The sequence below is a fragment of the Pristiophorus japonicus genome, unplaced genomic scaffold (assembly GCF_044704955.1).
Source record: "Pristiophorus japonicus isolate sPriJap1 unplaced genomic scaffold, sPriJap1.hap1 HAP1_SCAFFOLD_118, whole genome shotgun sequence".
Classification (NCBI taxonomy): domain Eukaryota; kingdom Metazoa; phylum Chordata; class Chondrichthyes; family Pristiophoridae; genus Pristiophorus; species Pristiophorus japonicus.
Window position 1 is genome coordinate 1,289,967 of NW_027250842.1, and position 17,500 is coordinate 1,307,466.

General features: G+C 53.9%; 1 protein-coding gene across 5 annotated transcripts in view; it reads right to left on the minus strand.

The window, feature by feature from the left end:
• The window catches only part of LOC139242047 (eukaryotic translation initiation factor 4H-like), a 54,759-nt gene that overhangs the window by 4,488 nt on the left and 32,771 nt on the right, over positions 1–17,500 (minus strand). For 2 of the 5 annotated variants that reach the window (XM_070870181.1, XM_070870180.1), the window contains exons 3-5: positions 17,139–17,203; positions 15,496–15,601; positions 1,307–1,366 (exon numbers count right to left, since the gene is read on the minus strand). In XM_070870181.1, coding sequence (XP_070726282.1) covers positions 1,307–1,366; positions 15,496–15,601; positions 17,139–17,203 — 231 coding nt within the window. The remainder of the gene's footprint in view (positions 1–1,306; positions 1,367–15,495; positions 15,602–17,138; positions 17,204–17,500) is intronic. The other 3 variants (XM_070870183.1, XM_070870185.1, XM_070870184.1) reach the window with 3 other exon arrangements.

The following is a 17,500-nucleotide window of genomic DNA, read 5'->3' on the forward strand; positions in this document are numbered from 1 at the left end:
AGGGGAGGGAGAGGCAGAGAGGGGGAGGGAGGGAGGGAGAGGCAGAGAGGGGGAGGGAGGGAGGGAGAGGCAGAGAGGGGGAGGGAGGGAGGGAGAGGCAGAGAGGGGGAGGGAGGGAGGGAGAGGCAGAGAGGGGAGGAGGGAGGGGAGAGGCAGAGAGGGAGAGGGAGGGAGGGAGAGGCAGAGAAGGGGAGGGAGGGAGGGAGAGGCAGAGAGGGGGAGGGAGGGAGGGAGAGGCAGAGAGGGGGAGGGAGGGAGGGAGAGACAGAGAGGGGAGGGAGGGAGGGACAGAGAGGGGGAGGGAGGGAGGGACAGAGAGGGGGAGGGAGGGAGGGACAGAGAGGGGGAGGGAGGGAGGGACAGAGAGGGGGGGAGGGAGGGAGGGACAGAGAGGGGAGAGAGGGGCAGGGAGGGGGAGGGAGAGAGGGGCAGGGAGGGGGAGGGAGGGAGGGGCAGGGAGGGAGGGGGAGGGAGGGACAGAGAGGGAGGGAGGGAGGGACAGGGAGGGAGGGAGGGACAAAGAGGGAGGGAGGGGCAGAGAGGGAGGGAGGGGCAGAGAGGGAGGGAGGGGCAGAGAGGGAGGGATAGGATGTAACGCCAAATTAAATGAAGATGGTTATGGGTAAACATCGCGGGCAGTGAGCACGTTCCTTCCCTGTTCCACACAAGTCGGGCCGACCACCCATCAGCTCACATCCCTCACCTCCTCTCCGTCCCTCCCCCTCCCCCTCCCCCCCCCTCGCCTCCCCTCCATCCCGACCCTACCCCAACCACTCCGTCCCTCCCCATTCCTCCCCTCACCTCCCCTCCATTCCTCCCCTCCGTCCCTCTCCCCCTCCGCCCCAACTCCCAGACGTGTTGTGGAACCCATCCAGGAGCTGGGCATCGGGACTGGAGAGGACAGGACAGGAAGAGGGCAGTCGCTTCACTCCAGGCCCAGGCCCAGGCCCAGGCCCAGGCCCCCACGAACCTGGGGCGAGGCCTCCCCACCCCGGGTACAGGAGCCCTGACTCGAAGCACAGGCCTCACACCCAACATACAGCGGCTGTCAATCCACCTACCTCCCCCCCACCCACATCCACCACAGGAAAAGCCCAGGCTCCAGTTCGGGCCTAGTGGGGGGAGAGCTGGCAGTAGTTCAGGGGCCTGCGTTGCCTCAAGTTGAAGGAGAAATCCTCAGCCAAGGGCTCGACCACCTCCGGAACGGCACACCAGCGAACGGGGCCTGGCCTCGCTGGGCTGGGCTGGGCGCAGAGCGGACATCAGTTCCACGGCCAACGTAAAGCGCAGGGGAATAAGCCCTCACCTCCTCCTTGAAAGTCATCATCGCGGCCACCGCGCAGTCCTCCCCTTGAGCCCCCTCGGCCTGTGCGAGAATCACGCGGAGAAGGAGAAAAAAAAGATTTAGGGGCCGATAATGATCAAGGCACAGCCAGTCTGGAATGTGAACAGACCATTTGGTCACTCCAGTCCACTGCACCCAAGGGCCCAGCTCGAGGTCCTGTTTCCAGGACTCCCCTCCCACACCTTATCGCATGAGGAACACTCATGTCCTGTTTCCAGGCTCCACTCAGACTTAAGATACGCAAAACAGAAATGGCGAAAGTAATGTGACTTAAGACAAGACAAATCTCCAGGACCCAATGATTTCCAACTCCGGGGTATCAGAACAGAACACAATTAGCAGAAGGCCCTTCGAGCCTGTTCCGAGATTCGATAGGATCACGGCCGAACTTAAACTTCAATACCGCACCCCACTCCGATCCCCACATCCCTCGCTTGCCCCAGGGCCCAATAATATAGCCATCTCAAGCCTTGAATGTACTCAACGACTGACCATCCATTTGGTCGAGTCCCGCTCACCCATCACCCCCTGTGCTCACTGCCCTGTGTCCTAACTCGCACCGAGTCCCACTCACCCATCACCCCCTGTGCTCACTGACCCCGTGTCCTAACTCACACCCAGTCCCACTCACCCATCACCCCCTGTGCTCACTGACCCCGTGTCCTAACTCACACCCAGTCCCGCTCACCCATCACCCCCTGTGCTCACTGACCCGTGTCCTAACTCACACCCAGTCCCACTCACCCATCACCCTCTGTGCTCACTGCCCCGTGTCCTAACTCACACCCAGTCCCACTCACACATCACCCCCTGTGCTCACTGCCCCCGTGTCCTAACTCGCACCGAGTCCCACTCACCCATCACCCCCTGTGCTCACTGCCCCCGTGTCCTAACTCGCGCCGAGTCCCACTCACCCATCACCCCCTGTGCTCACTGACCCCGTGTCCTAACTCATACCCAGTCCCGCTCACCCATCACCCCGTGCTCACTGCCCCGTGTCCTAACTCACACCGAGTCCCGCTCACACACCACCCCCTGTGCTCACTGCCCCGTGTCCTAACTCACATCGAGTCCCGCTCACCCATCACCCTCTGTGCTCACTGACCCCGTGTCCTAACTCACATCGAGTCCCGCTCACACATCACCCCCTGTGCTCACTGCCCCGTGTCCTAACTCACACCCAGTCCCGCTCACCCATCACCCTCTGTGCTCACTGCCCCGTGTCCTAAATCACACCCAGTTCCACTCATCCATCACCCCGTGCTCACTGCCCCGTGTCCTAACTCACACCGAGTCCCACTCACCCATCACCCCCTGTGCTCACTGCCCCATGTCCTAACTCGCACCCAGTCCCACTCACCCATCACCCCCTGTGCTCACTGCCCCGTGTCCTAACTCACACCGAGTCCCACTCACCCATCACCCCCTGTGCTCACTGCCCCATGTCCTAACTCACACCCAGTCCCACTCACCCATCACCCCCTGTGCTCACTGCCCCCGTGTCCTAACTCACACCCAGTCCCGCTCACCCATCACCCCCTGTGTTCACTGCCCCGTGTCCTAACTCACACCGAGTCCCACTCACCCATCACCCCCTGTGCTCACCGACCTCCATTGGCTCCCGGTCGGGCAGTACCTCGATTTCAAAATTCTCATCCTTATTTTCAAATCCCTCCATGGCCTTTGCCCCCTCCCTATCTCTGTAACCTCCTCCAGCCCCTACACCCCTCCCTATCGCTGTAACCCCCTCCAGCCCCTACACCCCTCCCTATCTCTGTAACCTCCACCAGCCCCTACACCCTCCCTATCTCTGTAACCCCCTCCAGCCCCTACACCCCTCCCTATCTCTGTAACCTCCTCCAGCCCCTACACCCCTCCCTATCTCTGTAACCTCCTCCAGCCCGTACACCCCTCCCTATCTCTGTAACCACCTCCAGCCCCACAACCCCCACCCCCGAGATGTCTGCGCTCCTCTAATTCTGCCCCCCTGACCATCCCTGATTATAATCGCTCCACCATCGGTGGCCGTGCCTTCTGTTGCCTGGGCCCCAAGCTCTGCAACTCTCTCCCTAAACCTCTCCGCCTATCTCTCTCTCTCTCTCTCTCTCTCTCTCTCTCTCCTCCTTCGAGACGCTCCTTAAAACCTCCCTCTTTGACCAAACTTTTGGTCACCTGTCCCTAATTTCTTCTCATGTGTCAAATTTTTGTCTTACAGCATTCCTGTGAAGCGCTTCGGGACATTTTACTACGTTAAAGGCACGACATAAATACAAGTTTGTTGTTGTAGAGAATTCCAAAGATTCACCCCCCTTCTGAGTGAACACATTTCTCCTCATCTCGGTCCTAAATGACCGCCCCCTTATCCTGAGACTGTGTGACCCCTGGTTCTTGACTCCCCAGCCCTGGGGGAAACACCCTCCCTGTATCTACCCTGTTGAGCCCTGTAAGAATTTTCTATGTTTCAATGAGATCCCCTCTCATTCTTCTAAACTCTAGGGACTAGCACGCCGGATATCCAAGTTAGGTCAAACAGTCAATAGTTAGACCACACTTGGAGCACTGTGCACAGTTCTGGTCTGGTTAGACCACACTTGGAGCACTGTGCACAGTTCTGGTCTGGTTAGACCACACTTGGAGCACTGTGCACAGTTCTGGTCTGGTTAGACCACACTTGGAGCACCGTGTACAGTTCTGGTCTGGTTAGATCACACTTGGAGCACCGTGCACAGTTCTGGTCTGGTTAGACCACACTTGGAGCACTGTGCACAGTTCAGGTCACCATGTTATAAAAAGGATATAGAGGCACTGGAGAGGGTGCAGAGAAGATTTACAAGGATGATACCAAAAATGCGAGGGTATACATATCAGGGAAGGATGAACAGTCTGGGTCTCTTTGCTCTGAGGGGTGACCTAATAGAGGTCTTTAGAATGATGAAAGGTTTTGACTGAGTGGATACAGAGAGAATGTTCCCACTTGTGGGGAAAGAGCAGAACTAGAGGCCATCAATATAAGATAGTCACCCAGAAATCCAATGGGGAATTCAGGAGCAACTTCTTTACCCGGAGAGCGGTGAGAATGTGGAACTCGCTGCCACAGGGAGGGGTTGAGGGGAATATTATCGATGGATTTAAGGGGAGGCTGGACAGGGATATGAGGGAGAAGGGAACAGAGGGTTGTGCTGATAGAGTTAGATGAGGAAAGGATAGGAGGAGGCTCGGGTGGGGCATAAACGTAAGAACATAAGAAATAGGAGCAGGAGTCGGCCATTCGGCCCCTCGAGCCTGCTCCGCCATTTAATACGATCATGGCTGATCCGATCATGGACTCAGCTCCACTTCCCCGCCCGCTCCCCGTAACCCTTCACTCCCTAATCATTTGCAAATCTGTCTATCTCCGCCTTAAATTTATTCAATGTCCCAGCCTCCACAGCTCTCTGGGGCAGAGAATTCCACAGATTTACAACCCTCAGAGAGAAGAAATTCCTCCTCATCTCAGTTATAAATGGGCGGCCCCTTATTCTGAGACCATGCCCCCTGGTTCTAGATTCCCCCACGAGGGGGGGAAACATTCTCTCTGCATCTAGCCTGTCCAGCCCCCTCAGAGTCATATCTATGTTTCAATAAGACCACCTCTCATTCTTCTAAGCTCCAATGAGTACAGGCCTGAGCTTTCTTCAAATGAGACAACCCCTTCATCTCAGGAATCGACCGGGTGAGCCGTCTCCGAACTGCCTCCGCTGCAGGTACATCCCTCCTTAAACAAACACCGCCGCGGGCCGTTTGGGGCTGAACGGCCTGTTTCTGGGCCGTATATCCCGTGTGATCCTACGCTGGGTGAGCCCGATCTCACACCCACTGCTTTCCTTGGCAGGTGTCAATGAGTTGGGCGGGTGTGCAGGGGCGGGAGGCAGAGTTTGCAAATGACGCAAAGCATGGGCGCACGGTGAACGGTGAGGATAGCGGCAGACCACAAGGGGACACAGACCGGCCGGTGGAATGGGCGGGCACGAGGCAGACGCAGTTTAAGGCAGAAAAGTGCGAACATCAGAATTAGGAACAGGAGTAGGTCATCTAGCCCCTCGAGCCTGCTCCGCCATTCAACAAGATCACGGCTGATCTGGCCGTGGACTCAGTTCCACTTACCCGCCCGCTCCCCGTAACCCTTAATTCCCTTATTGGTTAAAAATCTATCTCTCTGTGACTTGAATACATTCAATGAGCTAGCCTCAACTGCTTCCTTGGGCAGAGAATTCCACAGATTCACAACCCTCTGGGAGAAGAAATTCCTTCTCAACTCGGTTTTAAATTGGCTCCCCCGTATTTTGAGGCTGTGCCCCCTAGTTCTAGTCTCCCCGACCAGTGGAAACAACCTCTCTGCCTCTATCTTGTCTATCCCTTTCATTATTTTAAATGTTTCTATAAGATCACCCCCTCATCCTTCTGAACTCCAAGGAGTAAAGACCCAGTCTGCTCAATCTATCATAAGGTAACCCCCTCATCTCCGGAATCAGCCTAGTGAATCGTCTCTGTACCCCCTCCAAAGCCAGTATATCCTTCCTTAAGTAAGGTGACCAAAAGCATTTTGGCAGGAACATCGTACAGAGTTGATATGAACGAAAGGGTGCGATTCTAAAGAGGGTGCATGAACAGAGAGACCTGGGGGGGTATGCGTACAGAAATCGTTGAAGGTGGAACGACAGCTTGAGAAATCGGTTTCAAAAAAGTATACGGGATCCTGGTCTTCATAAACAGAGGCATCGATTACAAAAGGAAGGACATGATGATGGACCTGTATAAAACACCGGTTCAGCCCCAACTGGAGCATTGGGTCCAATTCTGGGCACCGTACTTTAGGGAGGGTGTGAAGGCCTTGGAGAGGGTGCAGAGGGAGATTGACAACAATGGTTCGAGGGAGGAGGGCCTTCAGTTACGTGGAGGCACTGGACAAGCTGGGGTTGTTCTCCTTGGGAGCAGAGAAGGTTAACATAAAAACATAGACAATAGGTGCAGGAGCAGGCCATTCGGCCCTTCGAGCCTGCACCACCATTCAATATGATCATGGCTGATCATGCAACTTCAGTACCCCATTCCTGCTTTCTCTCCATACCCCTTGATCCCTTTAGCCGTAAGGGCCACATCTAACTCCCTTTTGAATATATCCAACGAACTGGCCCCCAACAACTTTCTGTGGTAGAGAATTTCACAGGTTCACCACTCTCTGAGTGAAGAAGTTTCTCCTCATCTCGGTCCTAAATGGCTTACCCCTTATCCTTAGACTGTGACCCCTGGTTCTGGACTTCCCCAACATCGGGAACATTCTTCCTGCATCTAACCTGTCCAATCCCGTCAGAATTTTATACGTTTCTATGAGATCCCCTCTCATCCTTCTAAATTCCAGTGAATATAAGCCTAGTCGATCCAATCTTTCTTCATATGTCAGTCCTGCCATCCCGGGAATCAGTCTGGTGAACCTTCGCTGCACTCCCTCAATAGCAAGAACGTCCTTCCTCAGATTAGGAGACCAAAACTGAACACAATATTCCAGGTGAGGCCTCACCAAGGCCCTGTACAACTGCAGTAAGACCTCCCTGCTCCTATACTCAAATCCTCTCGCTATGAAGGCCAACATACCATTTGCCTTCTTCACCGCCTGCTGTACCTGCATGCCAACTTTCAATGACTGATGTACCATGACACCCAGGTCTCGTTGCACCTCCCCTTTTCCTAATCTGCCACCATTCAGATTATATTCTGCCTTCCTGTTTTTGCCCCCAAAGTGGATAACCTCACATTTATCCACATTATACTGCATCTGCCATGTATTTGCCCACTCACCTAACCTGTCCAAGTCACCCTGCAGCCTCTTAGCGTCCTCCTCACAGCTCACACTGTCACCCAGCTTAGTGTCATCTGCAAACTTGGAGATATTACACTCAATTCCTTCGTCCAAATCGTTACTGTATATTGTAAATAGCTGGGGTCCCAGCACTGAGCCCTGCGGCACCCCACTAGTCACTGCCTGCCATTCTGAAAAGGACCCGTTTATCCCGACTCTCTGCTTCCTGTCTGCCAACCAGTTCTCTATCCACGTCAGCACATTACCCCCAATACCATGTGCTTTGATCTTGCACACCAATCTCGTGTGCGGGACCTTGTCAAAAGCCTTTTGAAAGTCCAAATACACCACATCCACTGGCTCTCCCTTGTCCACTCTGCCGGTTACATTCTCAAGCTGGGGTGGCTCTCCTTGGGAGCAGAGAAGGTGGAGAAGAGAGGTGATCGAGGGGTTCAAAATCCCGAGGGGTCTCGACAAGAGCAACGAAGGAGAAACGGTTTCCAGTGGCCGGAGGGTGGGTTACCAGAGGGACACAGATGATTGTCAAACGAACAAGAGGGGGAGATGGGGAGATGTTGAGATGTTAGCGAGCAGGAAAGTGTGTGGCAGATGGAGTTCAGCGTGATGTTTTCCAGTTGGACCAGAGAACGATAGATCAGGGGACTTTCGAAATGGCGAGATGCTCGGAACCGTGGAGGGGGCAAAGAGATTTAGCGGAATACTCTAAACGCTAATGGACCAGGTGTAAAAAAATAACCTTAAAAAAGGCTGATGGGATGTTGGCCTTTATTGCAAGGAGGCTGAAATACAGAGTGATGTCACAGTTTATCTAATGCTCTGGTCACAACCCCACCTGGAGTTCACATTCAATAAGATCATGGCTGATCATGCAACCTCAGTACCCCATTCCTGCTTTCTCTCCATACCCCCTTGATCCCTTTAGCCGTAAGGGCCACATCTAACTCCCTTTTGAATATATCCAACGAACTGGCCTCAACAACTCTCTGCGGTAGAGAATTCCACAGGTTCACCACTCTCTGGGTGAAGAAGTTTCTCCTCATCTCGGTCCTAAATGGCTTACCCCTTAATCCTTAGACTGTGTGACCCCTGGTTCTGGACTTCCCTAACATCGGGAACATTCTTCCTGCAATCTAACCTGTCCAGTCCCGTCAGAATTTTATACGTTTCGATGAGAACCCCGCTCATTCTTCTAAACTCCAGTGACTATAAGCCCAGTCGATCCAGTCTCCCCTCATATGTCAGTCGTGCCATCCCGGGAATCAGTCTGGTGAACCTTCGCTGCACTCCCTCAAGAGCAAGAACGTCCTTCCTCAGATTAGGAGACCAAAACCTTACACAGGACCCCAGGTTAACTGACGCATACAGGCCGACAATACGGGTAAATGTAGAAATCTTACTTATATTGTCAGATGGAGTATAATGTTGGAAAGTGTGAGGTCATGCACTTTGGCAGAAAAAAAAATCAAAGTGCAAGTTATTATTTAAATGGAGAAAGATTACAAAGTGCCGCAGTACAGCGGGACCTGGGGGTACTTGTGCATGAAACACAAAAGGTTAGTATGCAGGTACAGCAAGTGATCAGGAAGGGCCAATGGTATCGTGGCCTTTATTGCAAAGGGGGATGGAGTATAAAAGCAGGGAAGTCTCGCTCCAGTTATACAGGGTATTGGTGAGGCCACACCTGGAGTACTGCGTGCAGTTTTGGTCTCCATATTTACGAAAGGATATACTTGATCTGGAGGCAGTTCAGAGAAGGTTGACTCGGTTGATTCCGGGGATGAGGGGGTTGACTTATGAGGAAAGGTTGAGGAGTTTGGGCCTCTACTCATTGGAATTCAGAAGAATGAGAGGTGATCTTATCGAAACGTATAAGATTATGAGGAGGGCTTGACAAGGTGGATGCAGAGAGGATGTTCCCACTGATGGGGGAGACTAGAACTAGGGGGCATGGTCTTAGAATAAGGGGCCGCCCATTTAAAACTGAGATGAGGAGAAATTTCTTCTGAGAGAATTGTGAACCTGTGGAATTCTCTACCAGAGAGAGTTGTTGAGGCCAGTTCATTGGATATATTCAAGAGGGAGTTAGATGTGGCCCTTATGGCTAAAGGGATGAAGGGGTATGGAGAGAAAGCAGGAAAGGGGTACTGAGGGAATGATCAGCCATGATCTTATTGAATGGTGGTGCAGGCTCGAAGGGCCGAATGGCCTACTCCTGCACCTATTTTCTATGTTTCTATATTTCTACAATACTCCAGGTGAGGTCTCACCAAGACCCTGTACAACTGTAGCAACACCTCCCTGCTCCTATACTCAAATCCTCTCGCTATGAAGGCCAACATACCATTTGCCTTCTTCACCGCCTGCTGTACCTGCATGTCAACCTTCAATGACTGATGAACCATGACACCCAGGTCTCGTTGCACCTCCCCTTTTCCTAATCTGTCGCCATTCAGATAATATTCCGCCTCCCTGTTTTTGCCACCAAAGTGGATAACCTCACATTTATCCACATTATACTGCATCTGTCATGCATTTGCCCACTCACCTAACCTATCCAAGTCACCAGGATGATATCCAGGGCTAAAAAGGGTTAAATTATGACATTCGACTATGTGAAGGCCCTGTGAGAGGGTACGGAAAAGATTTGAGAGAATGATTTCCAGGGACGAGGGACCTCAGTGACTGGAGAGACTGGAGAGGCTGGGATCTCTTTCAGCCAGATCTAACTGAATGGTGGAACTGACTCGAGGAGCTGAGTGAAAACATCTTCTCTACGCTCTGATCTCCATATACCTGGGTTAGACCACACTTGGAGCACTGTGCACAGTTCTGGTCTGGTTAGACCACACTTGGAGCACTGTGCACAGTTCTGGTCTGGTTAGGCCACACTTGGAGCACCGTGCACAGTTCTGGTCTGGTTAGACCACACTTGGAGCACTGTGCACAGTTCTGGTCTGGTTAGATCACACTTGGAGCACTGTGCACAGTTCTGGTCTGGTTAGACCACACTTGGAGCACCGTGCACAGTTCTGGTCTGGTTAAACCACACTTGGAGCACCGTGCACAGTTCTGGTCTGGTTAGACCACACTTGGAGCACTGTGTACAGTTCTGGTCTGGTTAGACCACACTTGGAGCACTGTGCACAGTTCTGGTCTGGTTAGACCACACTTGGAGCACCGTACACAGTTCTGGTCTGGTTAGACCACACTTGGAGCACCGTGCACAGTTCTGGTCTGGTTAGACCACACTTGGAGCACTGTGTACAGTTCTGGTCTGGTTAGACCACACTTGGAGCACCGTGCACAGTTCTGGTCTGGTTAGACCACACTTGGAGCACCGTGCACAGTTCTGGTCTGGTTAGACCACACTTGGAGCACTGTGCACAGTTCTGGTCTGGTTAGACTACACTTGGAGCACTGTGCACAGTTCTGGTCTGGTTAGACCACACTTGGAGCACTGTGCACAGTTCTGGTCTGGTTAGACCACACTTGGAGCACCGTGCACAGTTCTGGTCTGGTTAGACCACACTTGGAGCACCGTGCACAGTTCTGGTCTGGTTAGACCACACTTGGAGCACTGTGCACAGTTCTGGTCTGGTTAGACCACACTTGGAGCACCGTGCACAGTTCTGGTCTGGTTAGACCACACTTGGAGCACTGTAAACAGTTCTGGTCTGGTTAGACCACACTTGGAGCACCGTGCACAGTTCTGGTCTGGTTAGACCACACTTGGAGCACCGTGCACAGTTCTGGTCTGGTTAGACCACACTTGGAGCACTGTGCACAGTTCTGGTCTGGTTAGACCACACTTGGAGCACTGTGCACAGTTCTGGTCTGGTTAGACCACACTTGGAGCACCGTGCACAGTTCTGGTCTGGTTAGACCACACTTGGAGCACAGTGCACAGTTCTGATCTGGTTAGACCACACTTGGAGCACTGTGCACAGTTCTGGTCTGGTTAGACCACACTTGGAGCACTGTGCACAGTTCTGGTCTGGTTAGACCACACTTGGAGCACCGTGCACAGTTCTGGTCTGGTTAGACCACACTTGGAGCACAGTGCACAGTTCTGATCTGGTTAGACCACACTTGGAGCACTGTGCACAGTTCTGGTCTGGTTAGACCACACTTGGAGCACCGTGCACAGTTCTGGTCTGGTTAGACCACACTTGGAGCACTGTGCACAGCTCTGGTCTGGTTAGACCACACTTGGAGCACTGCGCACAGTTCTGATCTGGTTAGACCACACTTGGAGCGCTGTGCACAGTTCTGGTCACCATATTATAAAAAGGATATAGAGGCACTGGGGAGGGTGCAGAGAAGATTTACAGGAATGATACCAGAACTGAGGGGAAACATTAAATAGGCTGGGGTTCGTTTCTCTAGAAAGGAGGAGGCTGAGACGTGATCTGATCGTTAGGATTGTGAAATAGTTTGATCGGGTAGATGCAGAGAAGATGTTCCCACTTGTGTGGGGAAGACCAGAACTCGGGGGCCACCAATATAAGATCGTCACTGATAAACCCAACGGGGAATTCGGGAGAAACCTCTTTACCCAGAGAGCGGTGAGAATGTGGGACTCGCTGCCACAGGGAGGGGTTGAGGGGATTAGTGTCGATGGATTTAAGGGGGAGCTGGAGAGACACACGAGGGAGAAAGGAACAGGATATGGTGATGGGGTGGGATGGGAGGGGGCGAGTGTGAAGCACATACATAAGACTTTAAGAAATAGGAGGAGTCGGCCATTTGGCACGGACTAGTTGGGCTGAAAGGCCCGTTTCTTGTTGTAACTTCCGACGTAACGCTATGAATCACAACTGTGTGGGTCAGCTGAATGAATCGGCTGCCCCTTGGCGATATCATCCGAAAACACAGAGTCAGTTTCCACATGTACGCTGACCACACCCAGCTCGACCTCTCCCCACCCCTTCTCTTGACCGCTCCACCGTCTCGAAATTGTCAGACTGCGTGTCCCACATCCAGTTCCGGATGAAGCAGAAGTTTTCTCCAATGGAATATTGGGGGAAGACCGAGGCCACTATCTTCAGTCCCCGGCACAAACTGCGTTCCCCAGCCGCTGACTTCCCTCCCTCTCCCCGACTCCTGCCTGAGGCTCACACAGACTGTTCGCAACCTCGCTGTCTGACCTGACCCTGAAGGTGATCTTTCGACCACAAATCCTCAGCATCACGAGAACCCGGCTATTCCCCCCTCCGTGACATCGCCCGTCTCTGCCCCCTGCCCCAGCTCATCCACTGCTGAAACCCTCGTCCCTGCCTCTGTCCCCGCTCCAGACTTGACTATTCCAACGCACTCCTGGCCCACATTCTACCCCACGTAAACTCGAGGTGATCCAAAACTCGGCTGTCCCCGTGTCCCAACTCGCACCGAGTCCCACTCACCCATCACCCCCTGTGCTCACTGACCCCGTGTCCTAACTCACACCCAGTCCCACTCACCCATCACCCCCTGTGCTCACTGCCCCGTGTCCTAACTCACACCCAGTCCCACTCACCCATCACCCCCCTGTGCTCACTGACCCCGTGTCCTAACTCACACCGAGTCCCACTCACCCATCACCCCCTGTGCTCGCTGACCCCGTGTCCTAACTCACACCCAGTCCCACTCACCCATCACCCACTGTGCTCATTGCCCCGTGTCCTAACTCACACCGAGTCCCACTCACCCATCACCCCCTGTGCTCACTGCCCCCGTGTCCTAACTCACACCCAGTCCCACTCACCTATCACCCCCTGTGCTCACTGCCCCGTGTCCTAACTCACACCAAGTCCCGCTCACCCATCACCCCCTGTGCTCACTGACCCTGTGTCCTAACTCACACCGAGTCCCACTCACCCATCACCCCCTGTGCTCACTGACCCTGTGTCCTAACTCACACCGAGTCCCACTCACCCATCACCCCCTGTGCTCACTGCCCCCGTGTCCTAACTCACACCGAGTCCCGCTCACCCATCACCCCCTGTGCTCACTGCCCCCGTGTCCTAACTCACACCCAGTCCCACTCACCCATCACCCCCTGTGCTCACTGACCCCGTGTCCTAACTCACACCCAGTCCCACTCACCCATCACCCCCTATGCCCCGTGTCCTAACTCACACCCAGTCCCACTCACCCATCACCCCCTGTGCCCCGTGTCCTAACTCACACCCAGTCCCACTCACCCATCACCCCCTGTGCCCCGTGTCCTAACTCACACCCAGTCCCACTCACCCATCACCCCCCTGTGCTCACTGCCCCGTGTCCTAACTCACACCCAGTCCCACTCACCCATCACCCCCTGTGCTCACTGCCCCGTGTCCTAGCTCACACCCAGTCCCACTCACCCATCACCCCCTGTGCTCACTGCCCCCGTGTCCTAACTCACACTGAGTCCCGCTCACCCATCACCCCCTGTGCTCACTGCCCCCGTGTCCTAACTCACACCCAGTCCCGCTCACCCATCAGCCCCTGTGCTCACTGACCCCGTGTCCTAACTCACACCCAGTCCCACTCACCCATCACCTCCTGTGCTCACTGCCTCGTGTCCTAACTCGCACCGAGTCCCGCTCACCCATCACCCCCTGTGCTCGCTGACCCCGTGTCCTAACTCACACCGAGTCCCGCTCACCCATCACCCACTGTGCTCACTGTCCCAGTGTCCTAACACACACCCAGTCCCACTCACCCATCACCCCCTGTGCTCACTGCCCCGTGTCCTAACTCACACCCAGTCCCGCTCACCCATCACCCCCTGTGCTCACTGCCCCCGTGTCCTAACTCACACCGAGTCCCACTCACCCATCACCCCCTGTGCTCACTGCCCCGTGTCCTAACTCACACCCAGTCCCGCTGACCCATCACCGCCTGTGCTCACTGCCCCGTGTCCTAACTCACACCAAGTCCCGCTCACCCATCACCCCCTGTGCTCACTGCCCCGTGTCCTAACTCACACCCAGTCCCACTCACCCATCACCCCCTGTGCTCACTGCCCCGTGTCCTAACTCACACCCAGTCCCACTCACCCATCACCCCCTGTGCTCGCTGACCCGTGTCCTAACTCACACCGAGTCCCACTCACCCATCACCCCCTGTGCTCGCTGACCCGTGTCCTAACTCACACCCAGTCCCGCTCACCCATCACCCCCTGTGCTCGCTGACCCACATTGGCTTTTGGTTGAGCAATGCCTCGATTTCAAAATTCTAATCTGGTTTACAAATCCCTCCATGGCCCTCGCCCCCTCCCTCTCTCTAATCTCCTCCAGCCCCTACACCCCTCCCTATCTCTGTAACCTCCTCCAGCCCCTACACCCCTCCCTATCTCTGAAACTTCCTCCAGCCCCTACACCCCTCCCTATCTCTGTAACCTCCTCCAGCCCCTACACCCCTCCCTATCTCTGTAACCCCCTCCAGCCCCTACACACCTCCCTATCTCTGTAACCTCCTCTAGCCCCTGCACCCCTCCCTATCTCTGTAACCCCCTCCAGCCTCTACACCCCTCCCTATCTCTGTAACCCCCTCCAGCCCCTACACCCCTCCCTATCTCTGTAACCTCCTCCAGCCCCTACACCCCTCCCTATCTCTGTAACCTCCTCCAGCCCCTGCACCCCTCCCTATCTCTGTAACCTCCTCCAGCCCCTACACCCCTCCCTATCTCTGTAACCTCCTCCAGCCCCTACACCCCTCCCTATCTCTGTAACCTCCTCCAGCCCCTGCACCCCTCCCCATCTCTGTAACCACCTCCAGCCCCTACACCCCTCCCTATCTCTGTAACCTCCTCCAGCCCCAACACCCCTCCCTATCTCCGTAACATCCTCCAGCCCCTACACCCCTCCCTATCTCTGTAACCTCCTCCAGCCCCTACACCCCTCCCTATCTCTGTAACCCCCTCCAGTCCCTACATCCCTCCCTATCTCTGTAACCTCCTCCAGCCCCTACACCCCTCCCTATCTCTGTAACCTCCTCCAGCCCCACAACCCCCCGAGATGTCTGCACTCCTCTAATTCTGCCCCCCTGACCATCCCTGATTATAATCGCTCCACCATCGGTGGCCGTGCCTTCTGTTGCCTGGGCCCCCGAGCTCTAGAACTCCCTCCCTAAACCTCTCCACCTCTCTCCTCCTTGAAGACGCTCCCCAAAAACCTTCAGCTAATTGCTACTGATGCGGCCCGGTGTCAAATTTCTCCTGAGAAGCGTCTTGGGACCTTTCACTCGGTTGAAGACGCTGTATCAATACAAGTTCTCGCAGGCAAGGCACCAAACAGGGGGAGGAGAGAACGGAGAGATTCTCATTTACCGTTTGAGACACCGGTCTCACCTCGATCGCCTCCTCGTCCAAATCCTCCTTTCTCTTGTCTACGGCCCTCTGCTATGTCCACTCGTAATGTCCGGTCTCCGTAGAGCTGGGCGGGGAGAGAGAGAGAGAGAGAGAGAGTTAGAGAGAGAGAGAGTTCAACATAAGAAATAGGAGCCGGCCATTCGGCCCCTCGAGCCTGCTCCGCCATTTAATACGACCATGGCTGATCTGATCATGGACTCAGCTCCACTTCCCCGCCCGCTCCCCATAACCCTTCACTCCCTTATCGCTCAAAAATCTGTCTATCTCCACCTTAAATATATTCAATGTCCCAGCCTCCACAGCTCTCTGGGGCAGAGAATTCCACAGATTTACAACCCTCTGAGAGAAGAAATTCCTCCTCATCTCAGTTTTAAATGGGCGGCCCCTTATTCTAAGACCATGCCCCCTAGTTCTAGTCTCCCCCATCAGTGGGAACATCCTCTCTGCATCCACCTTGTCGAGCCCCCTCATAATCTGATACGTTTCGATAAGATCACCTCTCATTCTTCTGAATTCCAATGAGTAGAGGCCCAACCTCCTCAACCTTTCCTCATAAGTCAACCCCCTCATCCCCGGAATCAACCGAGTGAACCTTCTCTGAACTGCCTCCAGATCAAGTATATCCTTTCGTAAATACAGAGACCAAAACTCCTACGCTGTATTCCAGGTGTGGCCTCACCAATACCCTGTACAGTTGTAGCAGGACTTCCCTGCTGTTATACTCCATCCCCCTTGCAATAAATTCTATAGATTCCAGCCTTCAACTCACCCCCGGGTATCTGTTATTCTATATATAAACCCCCCAAACCCCTCGATTAGATTCCAGCCTGTAACTCACTCCCGGGTATCTGTTATTCTATATATAAACCCCCGAACCCCTCGATTAGATTCCAGCCTGTATCTCACTCCCGGGTATCTGTTATTCTATATATAAACCCCCCGAACCCCTCGATTAGATTCCAGCCTGTAACTCACTCCCGGGTATCTGTTATTCTATATATAAACCCCCGAACCCCTCGATTAGATTCCAGCCTGTAACTCACTCCCGGGTATCTGTTATTCTACATATAAACCCCCCGAACCCCTCGATTAGATTCCAGCCTGTAACTCACTCCCGGGTATCTGTTATTCTATATATAAACCCCCCGAACCCCTCGATTAGATTCCAGCCTGTAACTCACTCCCGGGTATCTGTTATTCTACATATAAACCCCCCGAACCCCTCGATTAGATTCCAGCCTATAACTCACTCCCGGGTATGTGTTATTCTATATATAAACCCCCCGAATCCCTCGATTAGATTCCAGCCTGTAACTCACTCGCGGGTATCTGTTATTCTATATATAAACCCCCCGAACCCCTCGATTAGATTCCAGCCTGTAACTCACTCCCGGGTATCTGTTATTCTGTATATAAACCCCCCAAACCCCTCGATTAGATTCCAGCCTGTAACTCACTCCCGGGTGTCTGTTATTCTATATATAAACCGCCCCAGACCCTGTATTAACCGTTAACAGTGAGTTTCGCTCACACACGGCCCTGGTGTTGCCCGATGGGATGTCTGCAGAGGGGGAAGACATACAGAACATAGATACACATACCGCTCCGTCAAATGTGAGGGCTTCCTCCAGTGTCTCCACATCATCAAACTCCACGTAGCAAAAACCTGCAGGGAAACAAAGGCTGAGAGGTCAGATGCGACACAGAGGTTTTGCAAAGCAGGGAAGTTATGTAAACTGGTGTAGAACCTTGGTTAGACCACACTTGGAGCACCGTGCACAGTTCTGGTCTCCATATACCGGGGTTAGACCACACTTGGAGCACCGTGCACAGTTCTGGTCTCCATATACCTGGGTTAGACCACACTTGGAGCACTGTGTACAGTTCTGATCTCCATATACCTGGGTTAGACCACACTTGGAGCACCGTGCACAGTTCTGGTCTCCATATACCTGGGTTAGAC